The following is a 26,208-nucleotide window of genomic DNA, read 5'->3' on the forward strand; positions in this document are numbered from 1 at the left end:
CTCCCAGATTATTGCAACCACTGCTTGCTCCTTCCCCTGCATTCGCACTGCCTGTCCGCAGGCTAGTCCTCACATTTTAGCCTGAGTGATTCCTCTTAATGCAAACCTGGTCCTGTTACTCCCCTGCTCAAAACTCCTCAAGTGCTTCCCAGTGACCTTGGGAGAAAGTCCAAATTCCCTAACAGGGTGAAGTAGACTCTTCACACTCTGGCTCTTGCTGTCTTCTCCAGCTTCTTCTCTTCCATCCCCCACAACCTTCCCAGGCAGGCCTGAATCTCAGTTTCATCAAGTGTCACACTGTCTCTCATCCTGGGGATGTCCCCTTTACTTGGAGCCTGTCTTTTCCTCTGACTAATTTCTGCCTAACCCCTCAGTTTCCACAGTGATGTCTCCTCCTCTGGACAGTTCTCCAGGACTGTGCAGGTCTGCAATGCATGACACCCCCAGGTGCTCCCCAGCACCCTGCACTTCTGCCATCATAGGCAGATGACATACTATATGTGAATTGCCTGTTTACTTGCTTGTTTCCCTTTCAATATGGTAAGCTCCATGAGGACAGCAATCACATCTGCTTAATTCACTCTTATCTCTGGGGCTTAGAACAGGGGCTTGTACCTAGTAAGCATTCTATAAATATTTGTAGAATAAAAGAAGATAAACACATGAGCAAGTGTGTGTGCCAAGGCAATGTGCACAAGTGAAGAGCACTGGACTGGAAGTCAGAGTAGGACCAAATGCCTACCTCACCTCTTAGCAACTGGGTCTCAGGCTCTTCATTTCTAGGATTAGAATGAGATGCCGTCAGGGCTGGGTTGATGTGGAAAGAGCATGCATGCAAATATGTTTTGTGTGTCATAAATTCATTATGACCATGGCCTGGCAGTGTAGGAACCCCCCGTAGCGAATGTGATGGACTGTGAGGTGGGAATGTGTGTTGGAAGCAGTAACCACAGACAATAGTTTGTCTCAGCAAACCAAAGGATTAGAAGGGATGTCTGCAAGTCAATGGTCAAGGACACTCAAGATGGTTGCTGAGTTTCTCATCTTCAATGCGAATAAAAAGGATGGGGGAATTGAGGGAGAATCTGACATTAACTTCCAAGATCAGTTCCAGAAAGAATCCCACCCTGCTGTGGGGTGTGTCACGCGGAGATACTCATCATGACTGGGGAAACAGCTGGCTCTGCCCCACACACCATTCACTAGGGATCATGGGCTGTGGCTGCTTTTACCCATGGGCCGAAGAGGGGGGCTGGTGTTCATCAGCCACTCAGTCCCCAAGAGCCTCTGCACCCAGATGCCCTGTCATGCCAGCTGAGATTGCTTCCTGAGAATGGTGGGCCAATATGTGTTTGAGGGCAAAGGGTTCCTACAATATCTTTCCTACTTTTCTTGTCTAGAACAACTAACTTAATATGTTGCTTTTTCATAGAGTGAACATCCAATACCCTTCCCTGTCAGAGAGGAGGACAGAAGACTGGGCCTATATTTTGCCATTTTTTTCCTCCATAAACTTGTACCTTGTACTCTGGCTGCCTTCACTTTATTGTGATGAAGATCCACCCTTTGTTCCCCTTAAGCTTTTTTAAAAATGCTAGTATTCCTTTCCTGTTTCATCTCTCCTGCTATGGTCTCCCTCTCCCGCCTCTAGTTGATCAGCTCCTCCCCTGACCCTCCAGAAGCCTGCTGCATCCTCCTACTTCTCGGAAGCTGTAAAGTCTTCTCCAGCCATTTTCTTGGCTGCCAAGATTTCTCAAAGTCAATTTCAAATTGTCATTCACAAACAAAAAAAGTGTTTTTTGAGTACCTTTTTTTTTTTTTTTTTTGTGGCCAGCACTGCTTTTAAAATTGTGGAGAGGCTGAGAAGATTCTAATCTAATCTCTGTTCTCAGAGTTTATCATTTTAGTTCAGCAGAAAAGATGTAAATACAAAAAAAAAAAAAGGAAAAATCATAAGGGTTAAAATGAAAGTCTAATGGGAGCCAGGAAACTCCTCCTCACCATGAGAGTTACCTCCTGATGGTGCCACACGGTTTCTCTCCACCCTCGGTCTGGTTTTCCTGTTGGTTTTAGATGGCTGTTTGATTCTATGTCAAAAGATCCAACTGAGTGAAGGGGTGCTTTGCTTTGTTTAATTTACATTTTCAACACCTTCATTTCCAATAGCAGTTAATCTCCCCATTTATTTCTTCTTTTGTTATTGAATGGGACTCTGAGACTGATGGATTCAGTTTGTATGAAAAATCTGCCACAAAAGTAAGTTAGCTTGCAGTGCCTGGGCACTGGTATTTGCCAAGCATGGGGTTTCCAGCCTCTCTTCATATTATTGTATACTATAGGGATGAGTCATGCCTGGAAAATGTGATTGTGAATTGCAATTGTTCTCTGCTGAAAAATCTGGCTTAAGAATTGGCTCACATGCTCTAGTTCACCAAAGGGCGAACATCCTATTCATGTGCCAACATCTTATTTCTCCTGTCACATACAGGCAGCACAACTTCCTCAGACTGGGGACCAGAGCTTAGAGATGCTAGAAATTCCCCGTGAGAGCAGCAAAGCGTGCAGGAAAAAGGGGAAGAAAAACCTTACTATTAAGTAACATGGGGCTGAGTGCATTGGCTTACACCTGTAATCCCAGCACTTTGGGAGGCCCAGGGAGTGGGCAGGATCATTTGAGCCCAGGACTTCGAGACCACCTTTGGCAACATAGAGGGACCTCATCTCTACAAAAGGTAAAATTAGTCAGGTGTGATGGCATGCATCTGTAGTCCCAGCTACTCGGGAGGCTGAGGCAGGAGGATCACTTGAATCCGGGAGGTTGAAGCTGCAGTAAGCCATGATCACACCACTGCACTCCAGCCTGGGTGACAGAGTGAGACTCTGTCTCTTCAGAAAAAAGTAACATGGAATGAAGGGGATGGGGGGACCACTCACTGTCCCCTCCTGCAACTCTAAGTCAATTCTTATACTCTGGGGCAGGGCTGAGAGAGTCAGAAAAGATTGTGGGTCACCAATAATCCCTACATTTGTGCTTAGAACCTACTTGCTATGGGTTAGAGAGGCTGAACTCATTCAAGGCTTTTGCGTGGGGGCAATTAGTTCCAGCCCCTATTTAGTGGCACTTTGCCAACATAATGTCCCAACACCAGCACGGTCAGACCACAGAATTGGTCTGATGTGAGAAGTCTGGGGTGAAATGGGAGTCCAGGCTGGTGGGTCCTGATTGCTGAGGTTTATTGGGAAGCTGAGGCTTAGAGATGAGGCAGGAAGCCATAACTGAATTTCACCCTGAGTCAACCCCTTCCAGTCTGTGTCTATTCCCAGAACTGCCCGTCTTCCCACAGCTGGGCCACATGAGTCCTTTCTGTCACTAGAGGGAATGGAAGCAAATGTGTGGAAGGGGCCCGGGTTACTGGAAGAGCATTTCCTAAAGTAAGGGTGGCATGGAAGTGACCCTATGAGCATCTGTGAGGCCTTCCTTTGATGTCTGTTGTGGAAACCCTGCTTATGCAGTTATTTGTTTTCATAAAGAACATTTTTCTTATTCCCCTTCCTTAAGCAGTTATGAACATGTAATATCTAATAATTCAATACTCTCCATCAATGCAAATAAGAGCTCCAATCCTAAGAAAGGGGCAGGTTCTGGGTTACATCCCCTATACCAGATAGTCCCTTAATGGTTAGTATTACAGGAACATTAAACAGATATAGAAATTTTTTACAAAATATGGGCTGGTCTCCTGACTTTTCATTTGATTTAAAAAGACTGATTTACTGCTGGGAAAACCTCTTTTCAGAGGAAAGCTTGTGTGAGTTTTAGTTCCCTTGCACTATGGCCACAAGGAAGATGGGATCACTGGTATTGCCAGCCCATCCTGCATAACTTAGGTATGTTTAAACTCAAAAGCACATTTGTCACGTGGGTTGTCAGAACTGTACTGTACAGAGTTAAGTGAGCTCTATATTAGAAGGCTTTGGAAGACCACAATATCCTCATCCCACTCACCCCCGACCCAAATCCCTGCTGAAAATAGACCTAAACTCAGGTTACAAACCAGAACCAGAAACAATGCCAACTTTAGAATAAGAAAGATGAAGTGCTATGTTCTCCCTAAGTCAGTGGTTCTTTGACTTGAGCATGTGTAAGAATCACTTCGTAATTTCTTTTTAATCTGTAGTGTTTGGGGGATCTTACCTTAGAGATTCTGGATCTCATGGTTTCTGGACACTGTCTAAGCCAGTGGTTTTCAAACCTACTTGCTACTGGAATCTGCTTTTTAAAAAGAGATGCTCAGGTTGCACCTAATTTAATTAGACTATCTGGGGAGTCAGGGCCCAGGCTTTGGTAGCTTTTAAAAGCTCTGTGGGTTGTTTTAATATGAAGCCAGTTACGAGTCCCTGGTGTAAGCTAAGAAGCCTCTCGTATAGACATGGCTGAAGCTTTTTGGAAGTCTTTTGGATGAGGCAGCTAGCTTGACATGCTTATCTTCAGACAGACAAGGTATCCTGCCCCAACACATCCAACTAGCCATATTAAAAATTCATGGCTTACAACATGGATAAGCATTAGAAGGCTTGTGAAACCGTTGGATTTACAGGCTAAAATTTGTGCAGATATGCATATGTCCCCCTTTCTAGGGAGACAGTCCTCAGCTTCACTGGATTCAATTTATTTTCTCCCCTATCCCCTTGTTTTATTCTTTTACTCATTCATTCCTTTTTATCCCCATGCCCTGCTCCCATTCTTGTGGGTAAAGTATGCTAAAGTATATGTGGGATTCATAAAGTATACCAGGGACTCATCAAGTATACCTTTTTGCTAAAGTATATCTTTTTGTTCACATGTTTTTCTTTGCTTTCTATGGATCTATTTGTAATTTATCTGAATGATGTGCTCTTACTCAGTGCTATGCTTTTAAGATCTATGTTAATTTGTATGCATACATCTAATCCATGACTCCCACCTGCTGCATCCTGCTTCATGGGGCATTTGCATTATTCCACTTGTCTACTTCTCCAGTGATGGATACTCAGCATGTTTCCAACTCTCCTTGGCCATGAATAGCCAAGGCTGCTCATAGCAGCCTGGAGTATGTCCCCTTATAAACCTGCATGAGAACTTCTTGGGAAATATACCCAGAAGAGGAATTGCTGGGTCACAGCGGGAAGCAAGTAGTTCTTTTGACTAGAAAGGGCTGGACTGCCCTCCATATACAGAGCCATATACTCCCACTCCCTTCACTGGATTCCTGAATGAGCTGAGATCTGCCCTCTGGTAAAGTGTAAAAGCCAGGATGATAGTCTAGGCTGGGCCTTTGACCCTCATTGCGGTTTGCTTTTCTGTTTGCCTTTCTTTTTCCTTCTTCTGGGTCTACCTTCTTTCCCATTCCCTGTGGCTGCTGTATTAAACCTTCATCATCACCCTCAAGTCTCCTATTCTACCTCAACTTCTTTTTCACAGAGAAAACTGAGGTCATCTTTAATTTTCTCTCTCCTATTCTCAGTGTGCCAATGTCAGCCCCATATTGATTTGTTTTTCCATTCTTGCTCCCTTCCAGGGCTAACCTCCACTGAGCTTTTATTCCCTACCTTCCTGTCTTCCAGGAGCCTTGCTGTGTCAGCTTTTCCTGTTGTTTCTCTACCTCCCTCTTACCACCGGCTTATTCTGTGGTCTATAATATTAGCCAATTCTTTCCCATACTGAAACCAACTTCTCTTCTACTTAAGCTACCTCTCTTTGTTCTTTGAAAAAATGTTTTTTGGCAAGGTGCAGTGGCTCATGCCTGTAATCCCAGCACTTTGGGAGGCCAAGGTGGGCGGATCACGAGGTCAGCAGATTGAGACCATCCTGGCTAACACAGTGAAATGCCATCTCTACTAAAAATACAAAGAATTAGCCAGGTGTGGTGGTGGGTGCCTGTAGTCCCAGCTACTCGGGAGGCTGAGGCAGGAGAATTGCCTGAATCTGGGAGGTGGAGGTTGCAGTGAGCCAAGATCACACCACTGCACTCCAGGCTGGGCAACAGAGTGAGACTCCATCTCAAAAAAAAATGTTTTTCATCTATCACCAACTTTTTGAATGCAATGACATTTCTTCTCACTCGCTCCTCCATGCCCAGCAGTCCAGCCAATGGCCCTCTAGTTGCAAAATCTCCATACACTTCCCAGTTTCCTCCTGCTTATTTCTGTCGCATCTGATACTACTGACAGTCTGCTTCTTCTTGGAGCCAGCTCTCCTCTTGACTTGGCTCTCAGGACATTATTTTCTCCTGGTTCACCCCCTCTTCTTTATGCTTCTTCTCAGTCTCCACCATGGCCTCCTTCCTCTCTACCTTCCCTTCAAACTCCTTTCCCTTATGGCTCCCCTCTTTAGGCCTGAGCACTGCCACATGTCCTCCTGAGAGCTCATCTACTTCTTAGGCTTCCTGAATTGTCCTATGATTCTCAAACCCAGATCTCATTTTAATTCAACAAATAGTTCTTGAAAACTTACTGTGTGCTAGGATCCAGAGTCCCATGTGACATATGAGAGTTCACTCTTTCTTCTGAGCTCTAGACCCCTACATCTGATAGAATTTGTTTGCTACAGTTTGAGGATATGCATATACCTCACAGACTAGCTAAAAGAAATTATATACCTCTAAGTAAGCTTCTTTTGAAGGGGTCCAGAGTACAGCCCCATCTGACAACATGTCAGCAGATAATCCTGCCTGCTCTGATTTTGGCCTGGAGAAGACACCAAAGGCTTCTGGGTCACAAGATGTGCACATATTTTCTTTGACTAAGACAGGACTGCTCTCCAGAACAGCTGGAGTGCCTGCAGTTCTAAGAATATAGTTTGGTCCATAGACTTTTTTCCCCCTCCATTGGAACAGTAAGACATGGATAGAGTACAGGCTGATGAGAATGAATGTATGATGTGAGAATTGTAAATCACGTTGATACTGTCAGTAACAGACCCTGCCCTAAAGTTGCTTACCCCAGTAGTACTGGGATGGTGAGGCTCACACATGAAGGAGAATTGTACCAGGCTGGACATAATTAAATGTGAAACTGAATAAACAGTATGCCTTTCTTGTAATAGTTATGTTGGGCAGATTAGGAAGGACAGAGTAAGCAAATCTCTAGGCTGGCCTGGCTGAGCCTCGGAGGACCAGCTGCTCTCTGAGACAGCCTTACCTCTGTTTCAGAATCTGTTTGTTGTCGTCGATGGTAACACTGTCAGCGTGGTCCCTCTTGAAGATTTCAAAAGCTTCCTGGCGTCCTAATGACATTTCCTCTCTCATTCCTGTTTGGAGACACAGGGAAATGGCCTCAGTCACAGCATCAGGATCCTATTAATTTCATTGTCACTTTAGTCAGACCACAAAACCAGCCCTGGCTCCAAGAGGCCCACAGCAGAGAGACTCTGACCAGACAGGTGGCCCCAGGCTCTTCCAGCTGGCTACCAACCTGCTGAGGAGGCCTTTCCAGTGCCACCCGCTGCACTCCGCAGGACTGTGCCTGCACAGCCATGTGACTTGTAGGGGGCGGGGTTTGGAAAGCCTGCTTGGAGGAAATGAAAACCAGAGCGCCAAGCCCTGGATTGCCGAGGACGTCTGCAAATGCATTTTCTTACCATCGTTCAGTGCCACATTTCTCCCTGGTATGCCCTATTTTGTTTTTCTGTTAAATTTCCAGGCATTTAGTTAAAGGAATTATAATCCCAACTGAAAGATAGCATCTAGATAATTCTGCTCTTAGTCTCTGTGTAACAATTCATTGTTTCCTGTGGTTAGTGAGGGGGTCTCGGCTCTTCTTCAGGAGTTAGGTTCTCAATCACAAGACCCATGAGCTGGCCATGGCAGGGGTCCCTAGGTCATCTCTAACTTCAATATCCTGTATCGCCTTTGCCAATAAAGGCCAACCCTCACTGCTGGGTGCTGTTCAGAGTTCAACTTCTGGAACCCACGGTCAGTACAGCCAGGACCAGGCTCTCCTCCTCCCCACCTCCTGGAGTGAGGGTCAGTGCAGATATGTGCCTGGGATCCCTCAGTGAGAGCTGAATTCACTGCTGGATTTTGGATGCAGCTACAGAGCCATTTTTTTTTTAATGCTTCTGCCCTTGGTTCCTTTGCCTGGGAGGCCTTTTCTCATGTTTTCCTCCAGTAACTCTACCTCCATGGAGCTTTTGTCAAAGCCCAGGCAGAACAAACCCTCTTTCCACCATGTTCCTTATCAATACACCTATAATATGCACAGCCCAGTGGACACTTGCCACTTCACATGGCAATCCTTTCTGGTGAAATGTAAGTTTCTCAGGGGGTAGAGATAATAGTTTTTTGTTTGTTTGTTTGTTTTGTGAATCCTTGTGTCTTGTTCAAAGTCTGGCATTTAGAAGGTGCTCAGCATACATCTGTTAAATGAATCAGGTTGAGAATGAAGCTGGGTGGTGCTAAGCCTTGCTGTTATTGCTGCGGGAACACAGTCCAGGGTGAGTGAGGCTCACTCTGAGGCCAAGGGTTCCACAGAGGCTTTCATATGGGCCACATACCACATCTCCTCTTGCCTGGAAAAAACTCTCTGAGTCCCATCACCCATCCTAAGGGTGAGTAACTGGACTAGCCCATCTGACACCAATTTAATGATTACTGTTGATAAAAATAGCACCGTGAAGAATGTCTAAATGGTGAGGCACACAAAGACACCCCACCCTTTTCCGATCAGAAGCAAATGGGCACAACTCGGCTTTGTCTCCACATCTGCCTTGCACACTCTAGAATTGGGTAGGCCTGGGAATCCGCTTGTGTGAGACGCGGAAAGATGATCCCTGATGCATGAGAGACATTGAGGGGCATGTTTCACCAGCAGAGCCCATCAGGAGCCAGCGGATTCATTCCGTACCTTTCCCCTGTCCGGGTCTGCACCCAGTTCTAACAGTGCATGCCTTTTGCTACGTAATAAAATAATAACAGACAGTAGAGGGCATGAGACTTTGGACTGGAGATGGGAAGAGAAAAGCTCCACAGAGACCACACTGGAGCCTGCTTGTGGGATCTCCAAATTGCCCCCCATAGGGGAGCTGATGAGCAGCCTTCCACCAACAGAGGTGTGGGGGTGGTGGGTGAAAGGGTTGTGGGGTGGGAGTGAAAGCTTGCTTAAGCTGCAGGGAGGAAGGGTTCACAGCCTCTTCCCTCCCAGGCTCTGCTTTCTCTGCAGAGCTGACAGTGTGAACTGACAGCTGAGTGGAAAGGACCACTCCAGAGCCCATGGCACTGTGGCGGCAGCCACTCCTGGGAGAACTTACAATGCACTGAGCAACCACTGGGACTAACTATATTCCCAACAACCAACAACACAAAAGGAAATGACAATATGAAAACACAAAACAACATGAAACACACCTTCCCTGAGGTGCACTGGGGCCTAGGCAGTGGGAGCAGAAAGGACGTGGAATGCACAGAGGAGACAAGCACAGGCAGTTTGGGATCATTGTGTACAGTCTTGAAGGTCCTACTAAGAAATTCGGGGCCAGCAGCATAACATATTCTACATGCATCACCAACTTTCAAAGACTTACAATGGAATAAAGTACACATTATGGGAAAGTTACACTGGAAGGATTTAATACTCTCGGTGACTTAAAAGGCACTTAGGGGTCCTGAAGTACCAAGGGCTTATCATCAGGAACAAAACATTGGTTTTCCTTCTATCACGGACAAAGTATGCTGGAGTTGGAGTTCTTTGATTGTGGTCACCACAGGTGAAGGACATCAGAATGATGGCTACCATCTTGTCAGCTGGTTTCCCAAATGTCCGCTCAGGGAGGCCAAGGTGAGGTGGCTGAAGCATAGCCGGAAGGCAAAGAGGCAAGGCAAGGCCAGGATGCCTGCAGAGACTTCAAGGCCACCACTTGGAGCAAGGCTGAGGTCCACAGAGGGAGGCACATGGGAAGGACTCACGGGCAGCTCCAGTGTGTGAGCCCAGGTCCCAGCCTGGCCCTACCCTTGCCCATCCCCATTCTGCTTGTTCAGAGCTCACGCGCAGCTCCTTTGGATTGCACTAATATATCACTTCTCACCCCAATTTGGGATCAGCTGCAAAGTTAATGAACAGCTTTTATGTACTGAAGAACTCACTTCCTTGTCCCTCTGAGGATTTAGAAAACAAGCTCTTTCTCCTATGGCAGTTCCTGTCCCTCAGCATGCACTGTATGCATTTGAAAGAGAAAAAGCAAAGGAGCAAAAACGGTGATTAAAAGCTCACCTTGCTAAGGAGACAATCATCTGTTTATTCTCTCAAGAAGTATTTATTTGTATTAGGCATTATGCTAGGCATGTGACAGAGATGTAAAGTTGAACATTAAAGCTTTGATCCTTGATTTAAAGAATTTGAAGTACAGTAACGGAGAAAGAAAAATGAAAAATGGCAGGGTGCAGTGGCTCACAATTGTAATCCTAGCACTTTGGGAGGCTGAGGTGGGTGGATCACCTGAGCTCAAGAATTTGAGATCAGCCTGGGCAACATGGTGAAACCCATTTCTACTAAAATACAAAAAAAAAAAAAAAAAAAATTAGCCGGGTGTGGCGGCACGCACCTGTAATCCCAGCTACTTGGGAGGCTGAGGCAGGAGAATCACTTGAACCCAGGAGGCAGAGGTTGCAGTGAGCCGAGATAGCACCATTGCACTTCAGCCTGGGTGACAAGGTGCGACTCCATCTCAAAACAAAACAAAACAAAACAAAAACAAGAAAAGTGAACAAATATTTACAATGGAGGTTGCTGCTTGCTGTAGAGAGGTATGTGTCCAGCATGTGGGAGAGGGAGGGAGGGAGGCAGGGACTGTCAGTGAGAGTGGGAGAAGGCTGCAAGCAGGAGGGAGCAAGTGAACTTCATCCAGAAGGATCTGAAGGATGGAGCAGCATTTCCCAGGTAGAGAAGATGTGGAAGAAGATTCCAGGTGGAGGGGGCAGAGATGGAGTGTGGATTAAAAAGGCAACCTGATTAATATGGGTGGCTCTGCCATCCAATAGAAATGATCTCTAGGTGATTAAAAAATGAATTTCTTATATACTCTATACCAAGGATAGTATCATGTGCTTTCTTACATATTATTTCAGTTAAATTTCTCTATGATCTCCACTAATAAGTTCATTTTATAGATGAGGAAACTGAGGCTTAGATAAATAAGTGATTATAAAGGGGTGAAAAATGCCCAGCTTTTAGAGGCAGTCATTTCGGCTCTTAGATCAGTTTTTCCAGGGAAAGTAGGCCTGACAGAGAGGGCAAGGTGGTGGGGCTCAAAATGACCTCGTAATATTAATAGTAGATTTACCCATGAGATCGTACTCTTATTAGTGCCTCTCTATCTAAAATGTTGATTTATTTTTACAATATCACAGAAAAGCAGAACCATATATGTTTTTTACTACCTGCATAGTTTACTTCATCTGTTAATATGTTTTATTATTACTTCTAGAATTTGTAAGCTCCATGAGGGCAGGTATTTAAAAAAATTTTTTTATTTCAATAGCTTTAGGGGTACAAGTGGTTTTTGGTTACATGGATGAATTGTATAGCGGTGAAGTCTAGGATTTTAGTGCACTCATCACCTGAATAGTGTACATTGTACCCAATAGGTAGTTTTTCATCCCTCACCCCCCAAACCTCCCCCATTTGAGCTCCAATATCTATTATACTACTCTGTACAAATTTGCATACCCATAGCTTAGCTCCCACTTATAAGTGAGAATATGTGGTATTTTGTTTTCTGTTCTTGAGTTACTTTACTTAGGATAATGGCCTCCAGTTCCATCCAAGATGCTGCAAAAGACATTATTTTGTTCTTTATGGCTGAGCAGTCATCCACACCACATTTTCTTTATCCATTCATCAGTTCATGGACACTTGTGTTGATTTTGTATCTTTGCAATTGTAAATTGTGCTGTGATAAACATATGCATCCAGGTGTCTTTTTTATATAATGACTTGTTTTCCTTTGGGGAGATACTCAGTAGTGGGATTGCTGGATCAAGTGGTAGATTTACTTTTAGTTCTTTGAGAAATTTCCATAGCGTTTTCCATAGAAATTATATTAATTTACAGTCCCACCAGCAGAGTATAAGCATTCCCTTTTTACCACATCTGTGCCAACATCTATTGTTTTTTGACATTTTATTAATGGCCTTTCCAGCTGGGGTAAGATGGTATTTCATTGTGGTTTTAATTTGCATTTCCCGATAATTAATGATGTTGAGCATTTTTGCATGTTTGCTGGCCATTTTTATATCTTTTTTTGAGAGATGTCTCTTCGTGTCATTTTCCCACTTTTTAATAGGATTATTTGTTTTTTTCTTGTGGATTGACTTGAGTTCTTTGTAGATTCTGGATATTACTTGTTTGTCAGATGCATAGTTTGCAAATATTTTCTTTCATTCTGTAGGTTGTCTGTTTACTCTGTTGATTATTTATTTTTCTGTGCAGAAGCTTTTTAGTTTAATTAGGTCCCACTTATTTATTTTTGTTTTTGTTGCATTTGCTTTTAGGGTCTTAGTCATGAATTCTTTGCCTAGTCCAATGTTCAGAAGAGTTTTTCCTAGGTTTTTTTTTCTGGAATTTTTATGGCTTCAAGTCTAGATTTAAGTCTTTAATCCATCTTGAGTTAATCTTTGTATATGGTGAGACATAGGGATCCAATTTTATTCTTCTACATGTGGCTATCCAATTTTCCAAGCACCATTTATTAAATATAGTGTCCTTTCCCCAGTGTATGTTTTTGTCTGCATTGTCAAAGATCAGTTGGTTGTAAATATTTGTTTTTTTTCTGCATTCTCTATTCTGTTCCATTGGTCTGTGTGTCTACTTTTATACCAGTACCATGCTATTTTGGTTATTATAAGCTTTGTAGTATAATTTGAAATCAGGTACTGTGATTCCTCCAGATTTGTTCTTTTTGCTTAGGAATTCTTTGGCTATTCGGGCTCTTTTTTTGGGTCCATACTAATTTTAGGATTTTTTTTCTAATTTTGTGAAAAGTGATATTAGTATTTTGATAGGAATTGCACTGAATCTATAGATTGCTTTGGGCAGTATTGTCATTTTCGCAACATTAATTCTTCTGATTCATGAGCATGGGATGTTTTTCCATTTGTTTGTGTCATCTACGTTTTTTTTCATCAGTGTTTTGTAGTTCTCCTTGTAGAGATTTTTCACCTCGTTTGTTACATATATTTCTAGGTATTTTATATATTTTTTGTGGCTATTGTAAAAGGGATTGAGTTCTTCATTTGAGTCTCAGCTTGGTCCTTGTTGGTGTAAGCAGTACTACTGATTTGTGTACATTGATTTTGTAAACTGAGGCTTTACTGAATTCATTTATCAAATCTAGCAATCTTTCAGAGAAGTCTTTAGGGTTTTCTAGGTATAAGATCATATCATTGGCAAACAGTGATAGTTTGACTTTCTCTTTTCCAATTTGGATAAAAGCAAGGATTTTTGTCAGTTTTGTTTGCAGCAATATTTCTAGAATCCAGATAGTACTTGGCATACAAGAGCACTATAGCATATTTGGCACACAAAACATCTTTTGAATGAATGAATGAATGAAAAAGTGTTTTAGATGCTTAATGTCTTTCCTTCTGGTATAGCATATTTTGATGGTGTGAAAAATGAGGCATGTATCCATTGCTCTCTCTCTCTCTCTGCCACCATGCTACTGGACAGTTTCATCTCCTACATGGTATGATTTTAGAAATTCAACACCATCTTCTCCCCAGTACATGCCACCATGCTTACTGGCCCACCATTAGAGATGAATTCCAACTCCAAGAAGCTTTTATAAAAATGCAACTACAGTCCTGCCCCACATAAAGACGTTTCAATCAATGGTGAACTGCGTGTACGACGGTGGTCCCATATGGTGTCATAGTTGTCATAATGTCATAGTGCAACACATTTGTCACATGTTTGTGGTGATGCTGGTGTAAATAAACCTACTGTGATGCCAGTTGTATAAAAATATTGCGTATATAATTATATACAGTACATAATACTTGATAATAAATGACTATTTTACTGATTTATGTATTTACTATACTTTTTATTTATTTATTTATTTATTTATTTTTGAGACAGAGTTTCACTCTTGTTGCCCAGGAAGGAGCGCAGTGGCCTGATCTTGGCTCACTGCAACTTCTGCCTCCTGGGTTCAAGCGATTCTCCTGTCTCAGCCACCTGAGTAACAGGGATTTGTCCGCCACCACGCCCGGCTAACTTTTTGTATTTTTAGTAGAGACGAGGTTTCACCATGTTGACCAGGCTGGTCTCGAACTCCTGACCTCAGGTGATCCACCTGCCTCAGCCTCCCAAAGTACTGGGATTACAGGTGTGAGCCACTGCGCCTGGCCTATACTATACTTTTTTTTTAAATCATTATTTTAGAGTGTACTTCTTCTACTTATAAAAAATAAGTTAACTGTAAAAAAGCCTTGGTCAGGTACTTTAGGAAGTATCACCAGAAGAAGGCATTGTTATCATAGAAGATGACAGCTCCATGTGTGTTACTGCCCCTGAAGACCTTCCAGTGGGACAAGGTGTGGAGGTGGAAGACAGTGACACTGAAGGTCCTGACACTGTGTCTTCATTTTTAACAAAAAAGTCTAAAAGTTTAAAAATAATGAAAAATTTTTAAAATAGGGAAAAGCTGATAGAATAAAGATATAAAGAAAAAATATTTTTGTACAGCTGTATAATGTGTGTTTTAAGCTAAGTGTTATTACAGAGTTAAAAAGTTAAAAAAATTAGGTTTATAAGATAAAAAAGTTACAGTAAGCTAAGGTTAATTTATTATTGAAATATTAGATAAAATGAATTTAGTGTAGCTTAAGTGTACAGTGTTTATAAAATACACATAGTGTACAGTAATGTTCTAGACCTTCACACTCACTCACCACTCACTGACTCACCCAAACCAACTTTCCATCCTTCAAATTCCATTCATGGTAACTGCCCTGTACAGGTGTTTTTATTTTTATACTGCATTGTTACTGTACTATTTCTATGTATAGACAAACAAATGCTTACCATTGTGTTACAATTGCCTACAGTATTCAGTACAGTAACATGCTGTACAGGTTTGTAGCTGAGGAGCATTAGTTTATCCCATCTAGCCTAGGTGTGTAGTAGTCTATACCATCTAGGTTTCTTTAAGTACACACTATGATGTTCACAAAATGATGAAGTCACCTTATGACGCATTTCTCAAAATGTATCTCAGTTGTTAAGTGACACAAGACTATACTCTTGAAGGTATCATTATTTCAGTGCTAGCAAAGAAAAATTCCACAATTTATTGACAATTAGCTAAGAGGTACTGCAAAGACATACATTTTATCTTCTTCCCAACTTTGCTTAGTCTGTCAGACTCAGCTCCTCAACAGAGCTGAGGACCTTGGGAACTTGCCATGCTCATTTCTAGAGCTCATTTCTTAGTTGTTTGTTTTTAGTGAATTTTAATCACAGGTCCCAGCACTGGATCCCTGAAATATGAATGATTAAGAGAAGCCTGCTGGCTTGCTGAGTTACAGAACCATTTAAAACCTAAAGGAGAGGAATTTCTGAGTCTCATTCTCCAAAAGACGACTTTGCAATTTGGGTTGTAAGTTGGATGGAAAATATTTACAAGTCCCAAAGGTGTAACCTCTTCTGAATTTTGATAGTGGCCAAAGAGCACGTAGGTAGAAATGGTAGTTAACAAGGCTGATTTCAAAATCAGCCTCAGGGTTAGGTTTCTGAAACATTAGGCATCCAAATTCTTGTGCACTGGTCCCTTACCCACTTCTTAATGCTTTCTTTTTTTGTCAACCTGAAATTCAGTTCCTTATTTTGCTAACAAATACAACTTGGCACTTTGGGAAGCCCTCCCCATCCCCAACACAGGGTCCCATGGAAACCAAATGGAAAGGAAAAACATCGGAAGTGGAGAGTTTATGCTATTGCCTTTGGGCCTGCTGTCTGATTTCTCTTAGTCTGGGGTACGTGGGCCAGAGCTTATTTTCCTGGCTGCTCCTAAACAACCTACTGCTGCTTAAGCTATTGCTCAAAAATTGACAAAAGTACAATGATGGAGAGAGTTGTGTTATTTATGCTGAAAAATGATTTCCTAGTTGGAGCCAAAAATATATTTTCCTTGGGAGACATTCACTTGCGTGGGGCCTCGGTTCCCTCTGACTAAAGAAGAGAGGGATGAGAAGAAGACCAGCAGGGGACGATGAACAGTGAGAAGAGGGGTGGATTCCAAGGAGATGGGGGTTTGGAACACACTGTTTGGGACTGAAAGCATGAGAAGGCTCAGAGCTGGGTGGGGGGCATGCGGTGCTAAGGCAGGAAGGAAGCTGATGATTCATGGTGGGAATCATATTGAAGGATGATTATACTCTGCGGCTCAATAGTGGAAGCTCTTTAAATTGAAGGTAAGGGAACAGCTCTGATACCACAGTATGATGAATACCTACAATGTGTAGAATCTGGAGGTGCACACAAGAATGAGAAGCAATGGGCAGGGATCAAGTGTGTTTTTTGTATGGTGCCTGAAATAACCTTCTATCTGAAGTGAAATTTCTTGGTAAGTGTTGACTTGGGTGAAATAGACAAAAATATCGTCACCTAAATAATTAGAAGAAAATTCCATTTCAGTGTGTTCCAAACCCCCGTCTCCTTGGAATCCAGCACCCCCTCACTTCATTGTCCCCTGTTGGTCTTCTCTTCCCTCTCTTCTTTAGTTGGAGAGAACTGAGGTCCCTGAGTGTGTGGAGAAGGTAGAATGAACAGGCTGATGGGAGGAAAAGAAAATAAGGATTTAGAAGAGAGATAAGGCAGAGCTGAGGAAGGGATAATCTATTGAGCTGTAGCATTAAATATAAAGGTCAATAGGAATAGGAACATCAGGGGGAAGGTCAGTGAGCCTACACTCTTGGGAGTGGAGCTGGATGTCTCCAGGGGCATAGAGAGGAAATGGTGGCTTCAGCCAGAAACTCAGGTGCAGGACAAGCCAGCAGCTTCAATGATGGAGAACCAAGGATGCACTGACACTGGACTGAATACATTTATGGAATGGGGTTGGGGGCTAACAGATTTTATAAGAGAAATGAGCCATCTCCCAGAAAGACTAGATGGAACAGTGGAGATAGTGTCTTTACCTTCCTCCCCCAAGGATGCTTGTGATTTAGGAAGGAGGAGTTTTTGAAAGGTGCATGAAAGTCAAGGATGTTGAATATGCAGACCCTATGTTACCACTTTCCCTCTTCATACCCCTAGAAAACATCGCTGACCAATCTCAGCATTCTTTCCTGGGAAACTAATCATAGCATTAGAGTTCTCAGCACAGCTTTTCAGCAGCCTCTGCCAGTCAATCATCCCTGGCATAGAAGCTCTTCCTTTAATAGGTGGCTTCCAGATTACTAACCAATTAAATGACAACTGCCATTTGATAATAGCAAATGTCATCATTTACCATTACTGTTATCATGCCAGTGCCAGCTGGTCCCATCGCTTTAGGAACTGATGTGCAGATGGTCTCCCCTGGAGAGCAGCATCATGCCCTAGCATGCATGTATCACTGAGGAGCCCTCCATTCATGTTCCTCCACCTCCAGGGTGATGGAGGTCACCACAGTAAGAAGAGCCATCTGTCATGGTTCTGCTGACTTTAAAGGGCCTGGTGTAGCCCAGCTACAATTTGAGGGGTTGCTGGGCCGGTACCGCAGGGTATGAAATCTGAGGATGAGGGGAAGAAAAAAAGCCACGGCCAAAGTGACTGCAGATGTGAAGACCAGAGATCAGATCTTTTGGGGTGACCAAGGACACTCACTCAACCTACTTCCTCCTCTCGATTGACAATTTCTGGAATGGGCTAGTGCCTCAAGACTTTGAGGTTAAAGGGCTATGTTCAACTCAGATAATATCACCTGGGCTAAAGTCCTCAGATTAGGACTTGCCTTAGAGTTTCTTAAGTAGCCACATGAAAGATGTCAAAGGAATCTTTAATTAGTAGGTTCTCAGGGCTGGCTTGGACCAGGCTGAAGCATGGTAGGCTTGGCAGGAGCTCTAGGGAGGAGAGCGAAGGGAAAATCTGAAGTGGAAAGCCACATAAACCTTAGGAGACCCACCCAATGGTGGCACCACATCTAAATAAATCAAATGGGTTCCTGACTCCTGATGCCAGAAATCACACATCCCACGGGCAACCCACACTGGCCCAGCAGTGCAGACCACGCGGGGTGGGTGGAATGAACGGGGCAGTGCTCAAGGCAGGTTGTGTTTTCCTTTCATCTTGGTAACTGCATCTGATTCACCCACCTGCTGTGGCTGCCTCCTGGACTTTCCCTTGAGCAGGTGAAGAAAGGGCTGGTGTGCCAAGGGAGTGGACAGGCCTGGAGCCTCTGAAAAAATGGCAGCTGCTCTGGGGTAGCTTCTGATTGCCAGCAATAACAAAAGACATCTAAACAGTGGTCCTCAAGAGCATCTGCAGAAAACACTCATTTTCCTAACCTAGCATCTCTGGGGTTTTTTATTTTGTAAATGTTCTCAGTCAGGACAAAGTGCCCACATGGGCTCTTACAGAAATCCGTGGACAGACGCAGGCACTGAGCTTGGAAAGCAGCCTGGGTCATGTTGGCATTTCTGCGTTTTGGAGCCAGCTTAGGCATCTGGAGGCCAGCAACATTTCCATTAAATAAGACAGCATGCTGTGGCTCCTGCTGCCAGGCCAAACTGGATCTATTGAGTCTTTTCTATTGATTTTAGCCCATAGATGTGGCAGCACTGAAAGAGCCTGGATGTCTAATTCCAGGCTCAATATTTGGACCAATCCTGGGAATCTGAGTGGAAGAACACGTGTGTCTGAATTCTTTGTAGGTTGACTGACAGCTCCCTGAACAGAAAGGCAGCAGTTTTCTTCAGCTTAGAAAGAGGCTCCAGATTGGCTGGGTGTGGTGGCTCATGCCTGTAATCCCAGCACTTTGGGAGGCTGAGGTGGGCGGATCACAAGGTCAGGAGATTGAGACCATCTTGGCTAACACAGTGAAACCTCGTCTCTACTAAAAATACGAAAAAATTAGCCGGGCGTGGTGGAGGGCACCTGTAGTCCCAGCTACTGGGGAGGCTGAGGCAGGAGAATGGCGTGAACCTGGGAGGCGGAGCTTGCAGTGAGCCGAGATTGCACCACTGCACTCCAGCCTAGGCGACACAGCGAGACTGCATCTCAAAAAAAAAAAAAAAATAATAATAATAATAAATAAATAAATAAAAATAAAAAAAAGAAAGAGGCTCTAGATTCTACAGAACACAGGATTCCCTGAGTCTCACATGTCCCTGACGGCTTCCAAAGGCCATGGTTCACAGGGTCCTGTTGAGTGGCTTCCACCCTAATGAGATTAGCTCTTGTGTCAGCCTGTGCTTCAGAGGCAGTGGTTAAAGCGTTGTTAACGTGTCCTGTTGTCTGAAAACTGAGGCAAATTTTCTATCTATGCCTAAATTAGGAATGGATTCACTATAGACTCATTTATTTTCATGTATTTAATTTTATTTATTTTTATTTTATTTAAGACAGAATCTTGCTCTATTGCCCAGGCTGGAGTGCAGTGGTGCAATCTTGGCTCACTGCAACCTTTGCCTCCCAGGGTCAAGCGATTCTTGTGCCTCAGCCTCCCGAGTAGCTGGGACCAGAGGTGTGTGCCACCACACTTGGTTAATTTTTGTATAACTAGTAGCGATGGGGTTTCACCACGTTGGCCAGACTGTTCTCGAATTCCTGGCCTCAAGTGATCTGCCCACCGTGACCTCCCAAAGCGCTGGAATTATAGGTGTGAGCCACCATGCCTGGTCAATTTTCATACATTTTAAAAAGAGAATTAAAGAATTGCATTCTAGCTAAGGAGCAAAAAATACCCCTTCCCTGAAATATGCATGGATTTAAGTAAAATTCTGTTTCCTTAGCTTGTAAGTAAGTAGATGCAAAATGGAGTTTAGATATGCTTATGTTCATGTTTTGGGGAAAAAAAGGAAGGGGGAATTTATTTTTTGTGTGTCTTCCATGTGACAGGCACTGTTCCATATTTCACAAATATTAATTCAATTAATCTTCACAACTCTATTGGTAGTGGTGGAAAGCTGATGCTTATTGAGAACTTTGCATGTACTAGAGGCATTACATATGTTGTCTTATTTAATTCTTACAATAACCTAGTCAACTAGGTAGTATTGGGCCTAGTTGGCAAGGTTATTCAGGTTGAAAGAGGTTAAAAGTGACTCCAAGTCAACAGTTAGTAAGTGGCAAAGCCATAACTATATCCTAGGTTTGTCCGACTCCAAAATCCCCTTCTTTTTTTTTTTTCTTTTTTTGGAAATGGAACCTTTATTTCTGCACAGGCCACCCCAGCTTTACTGAGGCATAATTGACAAATAAAATTGTATATATTTAAGGTTTACAATGTGATGATTTGATGCAGGTATATGTTGTGAATGATTACCACAATCAAGTTAGGTAATACATCCATCAACTTATATAGTTAGTTACCTGTTTTTTTGTTTGTTTGTTTTGTGATGAGAAAAGATCTTAAGGTGAAAAGACCTTCTGTTAACAAGTACTGAGTATCTACGCTATTGACACCCTTAAGATCTTAAGATCTCTTTTAGCAAATATCATGTATACAATACAGTATTATTAACTACAGACACCATGCTGTGCATTAGAGTCCCAGATGTCGGGCTCTACATCTCCTCATTTCCCCCAACTCCAGCCCCTGGCAACTACCATTCTACTCTCTGTTTCTATGAGTTCAACTTTTTCCAAAACACTCCTTTTGCATGCTATGTTGCTAAGTGAAAATCATTTGTCAACTAGAAATGATCTTATAAACACCAGCAAACCAATGATATCGGACCTAAGGGTCAGAAGGTCAGAGATGGTTAAAAAAAAAAAACAAAACAAACAAACAAAAAAAACAAATGAAATTTTTGGAGGGTTGTGAGCTGGAACATGGACCAAAACCCATCAATTTGTAGTTCACAAGAGCTGGAGATCTCTGAGAACAGGAAAGTAGGGAAGGCACCAGACACCTGACACCTGGGAGAAGCGGCATCACCTGAGAGCCCAGGGGCTGGGTTATGGAGCAGGGGAAAGTGAAGAACTGGCTGGCTTGTAGTGAATCCTTGACTCTGCCATTAACGACTTTTTGGTTAGAGAACTCTGTTAGGTTCAATTAAGTACAGTAATTATCTTTCCCCAATCTGTACAGCAATTGTACTCTGAACAGTCTCCACATTAAATAGGTTATACACTTGAAATGGTGATTGGACTGGAGTTGAGGGGTGGTGGGGGCACTACAGAGAAGATGAAGGAGCAGGGCCCAGGTTCTAATAATGTGGGCTTTGAGGAGAAGAAACTCCCATCCTCCAGTGAACAGTGGTGAAAAGAGGCGAGAAGCATCCAGGAGGTGATCCTTTCCCCTCTGACCTCTCTGTATCCTAATAGCTTCTTCTCTGGAAAGCATTTTATTGTTTAAATATAACATTTGTTTATTCATTCAGGCTGAGTCAACTGGTGAAACAGACCATCTGTTAATAAGCACTGAGTATCTACGCTATTGACACACTTTTCTATGGTTAGTTGGAGATAAGTAAAAGAAATATTGTCCTTGACCATACAATTTAGCTCAGCACTGAGGGCATGGGAAGGCCAAAGTTTATGTTAAAAGGCAGGCGAAGCAGATAGACAAGGCATCAAAGGTCACGTGGTTCAGAAGGTATAGATGACCGGGAGAGAGCAGAGGAGCGGGTGATCAGATTGCAGAAGGATTTCTCAGGGAATGTTCCTCCTGAGGCAGGTTTTAGAAGCACTGAGAAGCAGGAGCTAGAGGAAAGGGGGTCAGTGTTATTCCTGCACAGGAAATAGAATGGCAAATCCACAGGGATGGGGAGGATCCCACCAGGTGAAGGGCTTGGCATGGAGACTGGCAGGACCTCAGGATTTCCTTTGGCTGCCAGGGGCATTCAGGCTCAAGTGGCCACTGAGACTGGACACTGCACCCTCAACCAGTTCCCTGTTTGCCCAAGGTATTCCCAGGCAGAGACCCAATGAAGTTTTCCACAGGCTTGTCAGGCAATTTTCCCTCCCTCCATCAGATGATTGAAGATTTCCTTTAGTGTAACAGCAGGCTGCTCTGTGATTCCTGTTCAGTGGTGGGGGAAAGGAGATAGGACTTGGAGGCAGAAGCCATGGGTTGAGTGCTGGTTTCAACTACTAGCTGTGTGCCCTGGATCTGCCATTTATATTGCTCTAAGTTTCAGGCTCCACATCTATAAAATGAAACACATAATAACTGCTATCTCTTAATGGTATTGTGAGGAGTTATGAGTGGCCAGTACCTTGTGCATCTCTCCATTTTAGAACTATCCAATGCCTTTGTAATGATGTAATATTTCCATGATATCTCACCTCTCTGCCTCCTCTACCCCTCAGGCCATGAGCCCCCAAAGGCATGTGACTTTAGCTCCAAGCTCACTGCCTGGGATACAGTAGATGCTTCAGACAAGATTTCTTGACCGAATAAATGAGCAAGAAGGTGAGATCTCCAGTGAAATTGTTTTCTTTTCTTTTCTTTTTCTTTTTCTTTTTTTTTTTTAGATGGAGTTTCACTCTTGTTGCCCCAGGCTGGAGTGCAATGGTGCGATCTTGGCTCACTGCAACCTCCACCTCCCAGGTTCAAGTGATTCTCCTGCCTCAGCTTCCTGAGTAGCTGGGACTACAGGTGCCGCCATGCCCAGCTAATTTTTGTATTTTTAGTAGAGACGGGGTTTCACCATGTTGGCCAGGCTGGTCTTAAACTCCTGACCTTAGATGATCCACCAGCCTCGACCTCCCAAATTGCTGGGACTACAGGCATGAGCCACTGTGCCTGGCCAAAATTGTTTTTCTTAAAAACGTTATTTGTTAAACGTTATTTGTTAAACGTAATATGTCTTTTATAATATAAAAGACATACTATATGTCTTTAATGTAGTTTTCTGTGCATATATTTTATAATAAAAATAAAGAAAACAATATGGCAGCAATGAATCATTTATTTAAAGTCTCTGGCAGAATGAATGAGTAAATGTGGAATATACTATAAAAAGTGAAAGTGTAAAAATGTTATAATTACCATCATAAGTAATAATGAGTCACCTAAAAACCCACCCACAGCAATCTGTTAAGAGTGAAAGAATTACTTTAACACAGCAGGAGGATTTTTAAGGTAGTTACAAATGATGGGTTAGCAACGTAGGGAGAGACAGTGGCTGAAATGGTCAGTCTGCCTCTATTGTTACTGTGTTCTCTGCTTCCCAACCACACCAGCCAGGCTCATTCCATAGTAACAACCTCATCTCATTGAGAAAATGAATGTGACAGGACAGGGACTTTCCACCACCATGTCTTCCAGTGGACTCTCATGTATACCAGAAGTCCAAGCTTTCCCTCTGGTAACAACTAAACATCATCCACCATCTTATCAAAGCCCACCCCCTTCACCCGGGCTGTGATTCCCAAACCCTTCTCCTGGCCTTCTTCCCTGAACCCTTCTCTCCTGCCTGAACAATTTCCCCCACTGGATTATTTCCAGCAGCACAAAGTCATATTTTAAAATTTATGCTGAATCGGTTATAGTTAAATGTAGATATATTTGAATTTGTAGGCACCAAATGGAAGGTTAAAACATTCATGTTTACTGGCCTTGATTTCATTGATGGAAGAGGAGAAAAGATAATCTATTTATAGTGTGACTGGCAGCGTAGGAGACTTAAGAACACTTAGACACTTGGGGGAGGAAAAAAAAAACTCTTTTAACAATATCCTTCCTTTACCCCATTAACCTTCCAGCTATCTTTCAATTTCTTCGGTCCCTTTTCATGGAAATGCTTCAACAGAGCTGTCTACATTCACCTCTCAATTCCCCCACCTCCTGTTCTCGCCTTGCTGTAGTCCAATGGACTTTCATCCCCTCTACTCCACTGAAATTGTCCTTTCAAGATCCCCAGTGATCTCTGGATTGCCAAAACCACTGGTCAGTTTTCTGTTTTTATTTGAGTTGGCCTCTCGGTAAATGGTACAGCAATAAGGTTAGGGAACTGCATGTAATTGTTACTGGCCAGCGGGCTGTAAGTGGCAGTGATATGTTTCTTCCTGGCTAAAGCAGTGGAGAGCCCCTTTGCAATTCTTCATACTCTCTCTTTCCTCACTCTGGTGATGGGGGTCATCGCAGATACAATCTCCATCAGCCTCGGTCTCTGGGGACCAGAGCTCCTACCTCTCTGGCCCACATTATTCATGCAATATGAACAAAAAAATACATTTTATTAGTTTTTTTTTTTTTTGAGACGAAATCTTGCTCTTGTTGCCCAAGCTGGAGTGCAGTGGTGCAATCTCGGCTCACTGCAACCTCCGTCTCCCGGGTTCAAGTGATTCTCCTGCCTCAGCCTCCTGAGTAGCTGGGATTACAGGCACCTGCCACCACACCCGGCTGATTTTTGTACTTTTCATAGAGACAGGGTTTCACCATGTTGGCCAGGCTGGTCTCGAACTCCTGACCTCAGGAGATCCACCTGCCTTATCCTCCCAAAGTGCTGGGATTACAGGTGTGAGCCACAGCGCCTGGCCAAAATACGTTGTATTAAGTGACACTGATATTTTGTGTTCATTTGTTACCAGAGCATAACTTAGTCTAGCCTGACCAATATGCAGTCGGTGAAACAGCTGACCAGCTCCCTCCTGCCTGAAGCACTTCCTTCCCTGGCTTTCTGTAACACTACTCCCTCCAAGTTTTTCTCCTACCTCCCTGCCTTCTCTTTCCAACCTTCAGATATTGTTTAGCTCTGGAGACTATTCTCTTTCAACAGGTGATTTCATTCAGGTGCATGGCTTTACGATATATTATACACAAATGGCTCCAAAATGACTTTCCCTTTGAGTGCCAAAGGGGGACATCTGACAGGCCACTCCACTGGGAATCCTTACTTGAAGGTTTAATTGGCATATCAAACTTAACATACCCCAAACAGAACTCTTAATTTCATGCTCCATTCTAAGCTCTATCCCAACCTGTTCCCCCTAATTGTTTCCATATCAGTAAATGGCACCATTTGCTCAAGCAAAAAATCCTAAGATTCTTCCATGATTCTTCAACCCCCACATGCCATCAGCTCTAGCGGCAACTCCTGCCAACAATCCTTTCAGAATAATGCCTTACACCTCTCTGCTTCTCTTTGTCCCTTTTTTAGCCTAACCTAAGTCATTGCCATTTCTTCCCTGGACTGTCTCCTGATAGCCTTGCCAGCTTCCATCTTGCCCTCCTGCAATATATTCTCTATATAGCAACCCAAATGATCTTTTAAGAATATGATTATGTCACTCTCTGCTTTAAACCCTCCTGTGGCTTCCCATGGACAAAGCCAAACCTGAATATACCCCAACCTCCTCAGCCTACCAGGACCTCCTGACGTCATCTGGTCCCTGGCTACATCCCTCCCTCTTCGTGCCACACCCAGGCGTTCTTTACTCATGCCTTCTTGGCTCCCTGGCTGCCTTTCAGCTGCTCAACTATGGAAGTTGTGTTCCTACCTTTGGGCCTTTATACTTGCTGCTTGTTTCACTGTCTGGAATGTTCTTTTCTGGGATATTTATGATTATGCAACTTTATTCAGTTCGCAGCTCCCTTGTCCCCAACCCACCACAATGATTTTCTACCCTCTTTTTCTGTTTCATATCCTTCCTTAGCACTTTTCACCATCTGAAACCACATGTATGTATGTATTGTATGGAAAGAAAACTCCTCAGAGGCTAACCTGTCCTGTTCGGTGCTCCTTCTCCAGTACAGGAAGGATGAAAGAGAGGAAGGAAGGGAGAGAGCAGTCGCAGTCCCATTGGAAACAGGTCCTCTGATAGGTACCAGATTGGCACACCTGCCTCCCACATCAAGCCCAAACTGCTCTCCTATGAAGGTGCCAACCCTAGAACTGAGCTTTTTCCTCTCTGCCCCCACAATCAGAATTTTTTAAATAACCTTTCTGTTCTAGGGGACTTGGCTCGTGTCAACATCCACAGGCCCTTGCTAACCTGTACCCTGACTAACCTCATCACCTCACTATTCTGCTGTCTCTTTCTCACTAGGTTTTCATTTTTGGGAGTTTGTGGTTTGTT

At 43.3% G+C, this 26,208-nt stretch overlaps 1 protein-coding gene across 3 annotated transcripts in view; it reads right to left on the minus strand.

The window, feature by feature from the left end:
* KIF6 (kinesin family member 6) overlaps positions 1-26,208 on the minus strand; it is a 386,393-nt gene that overhangs the window by 95,088 nt on the left and 265,097 nt on the right. For all 3 annotated transcript variants that reach the window (XM_024248395.3, XM_054558770.2, XM_054558771.2), the window contains one exon: positions 7,180-7,288. In XM_024248395.3, coding sequence (XP_024104163.3) covers positions 7,180-7,288 — 109 coding nt within the window. The remainder of the gene's footprint in view (positions 1-7,179; positions 7,289-26,208) is intronic.

The sequence above is a fragment of the Pongo abelii genome, chromosome 5 (genome assembly GCF_028885655.2).
Source record: "Pongo abelii isolate AG06213 chromosome 5, NHGRI_mPonAbe1-v2.0_pri, whole genome shotgun sequence".
NCBI lineage: Eukaryota > Metazoa > Chordata > Mammalia > Primates > Hominidae > Pongo > Pongo abelii.